Genomic DNA, 7,142 nt, shown 5'->3' on the forward strand with positions numbered 1-7,142 from the left:
AAACTCTCATACTTCTAAGGAATTCACCAACTAATAGGATTCTACCAAGCATTGATCCAAATTTTCAGCCCAATTCTCGAAGAAAAGAATATGCAAGTATGTTAAATTACGACATACACTCAAGACTAACCCCCTAAAAAAGTTCTTTAAAAAAATAAAAAGGGGAATAGCTAAAACAACAAAAAATCGATTTTCAATTTTTTGGTAAATAGCTAAAAATTCATAACAGAAACAAAAAATTAACAACAGAAATAAACGCGTTTTTGTAATCTCTTTCTTTATTGTGGAGAAACAAAAGCAGAAAATAAAAAATGACGACGATACCAAACAAACCCTACTTAAGGGTCCATTTGGATCATGGATTTAGCTAAGGAAAGGAAAGGAAAATGAAGAGAAAACTCATTTTCCCTTATATTTTTCTTCTTTATTACATCCTAACAAAAATGAATATTTATTTTAATATGACTAAAACATACGAAAAATTATATATTAATGGTGTGTAAAATCAAAATTTTGTATAAATTTGTTATATTTTTTATTTTCTTTCTCACTTTCCTTGATAACCAAACATGAAAATATCGACCTTGATATTTTTCTTTTCTTTTCCTAAGACTTGAAAATAAAAATTGTATAAAATTTCTACTTTGAGAATTGAGACATGTAAACAGATGATACAGGCATAATCACTCAAACGTATTCCTATGTACAGTCTCTCAACACTCCTTTCAGTCCTATTCCTAGCACTCCCATGGAATTTTAAGCAACAACAAAAGCAGGACTAAAACAGCAAGAGAAAAATAAGATGGTCAATGAGGTATGTTTCAAGTTTCATCGACAGAAAAAATAATCATCATCCTCAAGCTCTGAAACTCCTAGCATGGCTAAAGCAAAGTGATTTCGCATATCACTTTTTGTGTGTTGCAATTGAGGGTAACAATCTATAACACACCCATTACCCGGGAAAACAGACCTTTTAGAGAAAATGAGTTCTTCACCTCTAAGTATTGCCATAACCTCATCGATGCCCGGCCTCCGGGATTCTTCACTGTTTATGCAGGCCTCTGCGGCTTGAATCATCCGAGCAATTTTTTTATTTGAATTTTTTGAAGTGAGCTTGAGCCGTGGATCAAGAAACTCTTCCAAGTTCCCTCCCCCTTGTTGCAAAAGTGGCTTTGCCTGCAAAATAAGACAATTTTTTTTTCTTACTATTTTGGCTACTGAACTTAATGGAGCAAACGAATCATTCATGTAATGAACTTCAAGATTTGGTGTCTTTATTGCCCAGCAAATTTGTAGTAGTTGATTTTTCATTCTCTGGACAACTCAAAAGTTCATAAATCTAGCAGCCAAGTATACATGCAACGAGAAGCAATTAGTTAGTTTTGCCCAAATCCAATTCACGTCATTCAATGTCTTGTGAAAAGTTAAATTTAGACACCAGAAATTTCAGTTGTCAGCTCAGCTGCTCATGGAATTTTTCAAACGTTTACGGTATAATATTAACAGCATAACTGCAAAGGAAACTCAGAAGGGAGAGGAACAACTGTACTTCTATCAGATTCACCCAAAATTGGAAGTTTCTGAAAGGAAAAGTGAATTAATGAATCAACTGCAAGAATATTTTTTTAGAAAAAATATCAGGTCATAATATACCCATTTGTTTTAGTAAGGTCCCATTGGTTTCAACAAAGTAAAATCAAAGAAATATAGTAAAATAGTAGTCAATACAGCCAGATGAAATGTTTGTCTGATGATATGGATATCATATTAAGATATTTTGACATATAGATCAACCAGTTTCCATGGTTAGGAATATCTTCCACCTCACTCCCCGAAAAAGATCACAGGAGGACATGGAAAATGCAAGAAGCTACCTCCCTTCCCATTGGAAAATTATTGACTATTCGCAGAAGTAATCATGTTTCCAAACAGAATTTAGTGGCAGGGTTGTAGAAGCATTTTTCTAAAAATTTGCACATGCTAATGCAACGAAAGACTAAAATTGTCCAGTATTATGATTATTTGCACTCAAAGACATTGTTCAGATATGTTTGCTGGCTGCTAGGAAAAAATTAATATGAACCCATGTTATTTATTTAATAGAACTTTCCATTCCTTAGCCGGAAAGATATGTGGCCATGAAAGGGGGATTAAGTGAAACAGAATTGACTGGGAGGTAGAGACATGGAAACGCTTGTTTCTTTCATATTTTGGACCTTGGCTCCCTGGAACAATAGGCCATTGCTGAAATAGGGAAGAACTGAAATCTTAGATCAAACTACTACGTATGGATGGTATGAACTTTAGGACAATCACTGTCAAAAGTGTTGTAGCGAGGGGGAAAGACAGCATGGAGATACGAAAAAAAATGAAACATAGCTAAATTCTGAATAATGAATTGTCTCGATGCATTTTATTGAAATCATTGGTAACACATTTCCAAGGGCATGGTTAAAACACAATGAAATTATTAATTAGTGTGTAGTAACTGAAAAAAGGAAATAGTGAAAATTCAGTGATGACCGAAGATATGATAAAATGACTTTTTTTTTTTTTTCCATTGGACAGATATGATACAATTAAATCACACTAAATACCCATACACAGTCTCAATTAAATAGAAGACTTTTTCAATGTTTTCAGTAATAGAATATCTATCTCCAACGTTTTTTATATGGTTACTATTAGTAAGAACCAGTGATATATGTACTGTGCACTCATTTGCAACAAATTTAATAAAACCAATTAGACATATATTCACCTAGGATAGAACAAGTCCACCACATAAAGATAAGTTGAACGAGACAAGTCACCTAAAATATTCCAGCTGTTTTGCTGAGGCCATCAACAAAATGGCTCTTGATTGAGAAACAAATGTTTTAATTAAGCACCCATCACACATAAACAAACACACATAATAATAAAAAATCTACCCCAGTGTGCACGGCTGGAGAAGAAACTACTTCCTTGATTATTAAGGAATACTATTGATTGATTAAAGCATCACTGAAGGTAATAGAATCAAAGCTAAATCAATCAACAATCACAGAATAACCTACCCACAGTACCAAGTTCTCCTCTCCTTGTGGTCTTTTTGCTTCGATTGGCTTCCGTCCAGTTAATAGTTCCAGTAGGACCACCCCAAAAGCATAAACGTCTGTTTTATCTGAAACTTTCCCATGCTGAAAGTATTCAGGAGCCAAATACCTGCACATCAATTTCAGTATCTTGAATAATCAACAAATTTTTTTTTTTTGTTTTCTTTCCTTTTTTGTTTTTTTTTTCCCATACTGGCTTTCAGTCTAAGTTTTCAAGAGATCATACCCAAATGTACCCTTCACAGTTTTGCACAGGAAAGGGACTGAAGGTGCAGACGTCCATGCAGCTAATCCAAAATCACACAACTGTTAACACCACAAAAGAAAACATTAGACTACCCCAAAATAATTAATCAAATCGCCCAGAGTGGGCTGATTGCATTTAGTTGTTCTGTAGGTTTTTCACAAAACCCAGAAAATTTCCATATGAAGTTCTCACTCACCTTGGGTGTTTTCTTGGAAGTGAGGAGAATGTTTGAAGGCTTGATGTCTCTGTGAACAACACATCTTCCAGTTCCATTGTGTAAATACCATACAGCCTCAGCAATTCCAATGGCAACCTTATACCTCACAGACCAGGGAAGGGTTGAACATCCCTTAACTCCTCTCCTCTTCTCTGCAAATGGGAATTTCACAAACCATTTAAATTCATCAAAATCATCATAACAAATTTACCATCAAGCCAAGAAGACTACATACCATGCAAATGCCGCTCTAAGCTACCGCCCGAAACGAATTTGTACACCAAAAACAATCCCTCCTCTGGATCAATACAGAACCCCACCAGTGGGACAATGTTTGGGTGCTGAAGAGAACTGGCAATCATCAATTCTCTACAAAATGCCTTTGGGGACTCTTTGTCTTCCTTGTCTAACCATTTAATCGCCACAGCTGCTCTAAAAAACCCAACTCTCCCCCAAAAAACACAGCTCAAAGCTCCTCTCCCCAAAACTCTGCCTACCCGTCACCCAAGAAAACCAAAAGAAAAAAAAAGGAATTACAACTCATACAAGAAATAAAAAATAATGAAAGAAAAATATACCCATTTGCGAGCACCTTCCGAGACATTAGAAATAAGAGTACCTTTCGAGAAATTGCGAGTAGCAGAAACGATTTCACCATAGCTGAATCTGACAAGGGTACTGGCCATCGGAGAGATACTCCTCTCCAGTAACTCGATTTTCCTCAATTTTATCTCATCTGATCGAGATTCGGACAACCCATTTTCCAAATTCACCATTAATACGGTTGCAGCCGAGGAAGAACTCATATTGAAAGATTCCAGTTCAACCTGAGAGCAGAAACTGAACCTGAAAGATGAATGAACAGATTGGGGATCGGCATTTGTTAACTCTGCCCCGCACCCACCAGATTCTGCCAGCAACCATGCCTTATTGTGCTCCAAATTTTCCTTCTTATTCTTCTCTCTTTGTTTCGGATCCTTGCCCGAGCTTCGCCGCCGGCCAGCCGGCCGAAAACAGGCCAACCCAAATTCCCAAATCATGTCAGTCAACAGAGTTTTCAGTTTCAACTCGTTGTTATTCCAGTAGCTATCTGTAATTACAGAAGTATGCGGCGCATTAGGCTCCACGGAGTCCGTGAACCCTCCTTGGGAGTAACCCATTTGAAGCAGATCTCAATAAGAGCACAGAAACCCAAAAACTCAGAAAACCAAAAGGCTGAGAGAGAGAGAGAGAGAGAGAGAGAGAAAGTTGAGACTCCTTTGCGTGGAGAGGAGGGTAGAACTTCTCACAAGCAGAGAGAGAGAGAGAGAGAGAGAGAGAGAGGTGTGCTGTTAGAGATACATAAAGGTATTCATTGTATTGTTAATTGATATTACAGAAAATGTTGGGGGAGATGGTCCCGAAGATGCAGAGACGAATGAATGGAGTTGATACTCGATGGTTTCAGCCATTAAACTAAAGAGAAGAAAAGCGTGAACTGATTCTTGGAAAGGGAAGATTCTCACTGCTTATGCTAAACAAGACAAGGGCGAACCCCACAAGCCTACATTTACACATAATTCGGATGGAGGAAAAGTGAAAACTTGTGGCTATTGGGATTTGAAACAAAGACTAAACTCGTCAGAAACAGTGAAATTGAATTTGTTGCAGACTGGGTTCCCTAATAAAGATTTAATGTAATAAAATAATAATATTCATTTCTATTTCATACCAAGATGACTTCAAGTTTGGTCACCGTCCAAGACCTTCCAACCACCTCTGCTACCTTTTGGCAGCCAAGCTTGATATTTACCTGGATTGAAGCTTAAGGGAGTTTTCAGGTAGGGTTTAAGCTGTGGAGTAGATTAAGCATAGTTCAAATTTGAGCTGCAATCTACCTGCCACAATCTTAGCAACAAATGCAATTGGGTGCAACGGTGTAGTAGCAACTGGCAAGTTATATATTGATTTTTTTTTTTTTTTTTGAAGAATTGGGAGGGGTGTTAACTGTTGATCTTCTAGACATTTCTTCTCAGCAAAGGAAGTTAACAGTTAGATAATTATATACATTTATATGTCTTTTTTGAATGATCAAGATCACGGTGAAATGATTTTATATTTGTCTACATGCAGAGGACGTACTCTTGGATACAACCACTATTTACTAAATTTGCCAAATTGGCTATCATAGTGTTAAATACTTAATTTTTTGGTGTTTTTTAGGAATTCTAATTTCTTAGTAAAAGAATTTTCTCTATGGTTTTTGTAGAATCACCTAATTTGCCTTGAACCAAGGACTGCATTCTTAGTATGAACTATCTAATTAATAATAAAAAAACCTAAAGGGATTAGCTCCGCCAAAAATAAGGAAAATAAGGTTGGCAAATGGTTGGACCAAATTGGTAATTAAACCAAGCAATGGAAATCACAATCCTTGTGATTTTTTTTAATTGAATAATCATTGTGATAAATAGGACAAAAAGTTCATTTTTTGTCAAAGAATAATGTCCATTAATGTGATTTTTAATGTGCATCTTTTCAAAAGTAATGGACATTAAATTGATAAAGAGCTACAAATCCAACTATACCTTACTTATGATCATGAGTTTGTGATTTTGTTCCTCATTTTTTTATGTCCAAGTGATCCCATCTTAGAAAAGACGAGGAACCGAGTGCGAGGTTTGTAGTTATTGAAAGAAAAGGTAGAGTTAAAGTTGTAGAGAAGAGTTTTGAAAGGAAATGAGAGAGTTTTATTTTTTTTATTTTTTTATTTTTTAAAAAGAAGGACGGGACCTCCATTTATTTATTAATAAATCCTTACTTTTGGTGGAGGAATACCGTGATTACAAGATAATTAAAGGGAGAAATAAAAGACAAAATTTTAAAGGTTAGGAAGAAGGCTAAGGGACCTTCATGAATTTTTATTCAATCCACCAAGCTGATACTCTTTAAAAGCATTTAGAACAAAAATAACCGAAAATATATAACACATCTCGACGACCAATCTCATATGTGTACATGCTACCTATTTGAGCGCATAGGGAGGTGCAAATATAAAATATATAGTCATTAATTAATTTGTAATTGTGTGCATGAAAATTATATTTAATATCAGACTATTTCATAATCTAGGAAATAAATTTAATTTCATTCATTTGCACGAAGCTCCTGTCTGACAAGTTATGTAGATGCTATATAGAAATTTGGTGTATAAAATTTTGATAAATGTGGAAATGAAAGCAATACAAAATATTATTTAGTGAGACTAAGGTGGTCTTGAGTGTTCAATACAAGAAGATATCACAATATTAGACATGTTAAGTGAGTCGGTGTTGGTCGGTCATTAGCGATCCATTTACCCATTTATAACCCATTACGTAAATATGATCCTATACTTTTAAATATGGGTTAGCCTGGCCATTATCATTTAATTTTATAGCATGTGAAGCTAATTGTTAAATACTAGGAGAAATTTTAGCCTTAAGGGTTTTTCGTTCGTGACATCAAATATATTTTCATGTAATGACATTCCTAAGAATCTCATTCTTGAAAATAGGATGCTTGTCTCATAGGAATATTTTTATTTGGTTCACATTAATTG

The 7,142-nt window shown here is 35.3% G+C and overlaps 1 protein-coding gene across 1 annotated transcript; it reads right to left on the bottom strand.

Moving 5' to 3' along the window:
* Positions 1–613: 613 nt before the first annotated feature.
* LOC131159626 (probable serine/threonine-protein kinase PBL7) lies at positions 614–5,474 on the bottom strand. Its single transcript, XM_058114665.1, has 6 exons — positions 4,182–5,474; positions 3,798–4,055; positions 3,542–3,714; positions 3,325–3,404; positions 3,060–3,207; positions 614–1,176 (listed from the first exon to the last, which is right to left on the bottom strand). Exons 1-6 carry the CDS (start codon positions 4,720–4,722, stop codon positions 829–831), a joined length of 1,548 nt encoding a protein of 515 aa, XP_057970648.1. The 5' UTR covers positions 4,723–5,474; the 3' UTR covers positions 614–828.
* Between the last annotated feature and the right edge of the window lie 1,668 nt (positions 5,475–7,142).

Source organism: Malania oleifera, chromosome 7 (assembly GCF_029873635.1).
Source record: "Malania oleifera isolate guangnan ecotype guangnan chromosome 7, ASM2987363v1, whole genome shotgun sequence".
Taxonomy (NCBI): Eukaryota; Viridiplantae; Streptophyta; class Magnoliopsida; order Santalales; family Ximeniaceae; genus Malania; species Malania oleifera.

Bases quoted from the DNA above. Each gene is read 5' to 3' on its own strand.
- LOC131159626 (XM_058114665.1), bottom strand. From the start codon at position 4,722: ATGGGTTACTCCCAAGGAGGGTTCACGGACTCCGTGGAGCCTAATGCG. The intron at 3,715-3,797 runs GTATGTAGTCTT...TCCCATTTGCAG, and splicing joins CTTAGAGCGGCATTTGCATG to AGAAGAGGAGAGGAGTTAAG. The intron at 3,405-3,541 runs GTGAGTGAGAAC...TGGTGTTAACAG, and splicing joins CTTCCAAGAAAACACCCAAG to TTGTGTGATTTTGGATTAGC.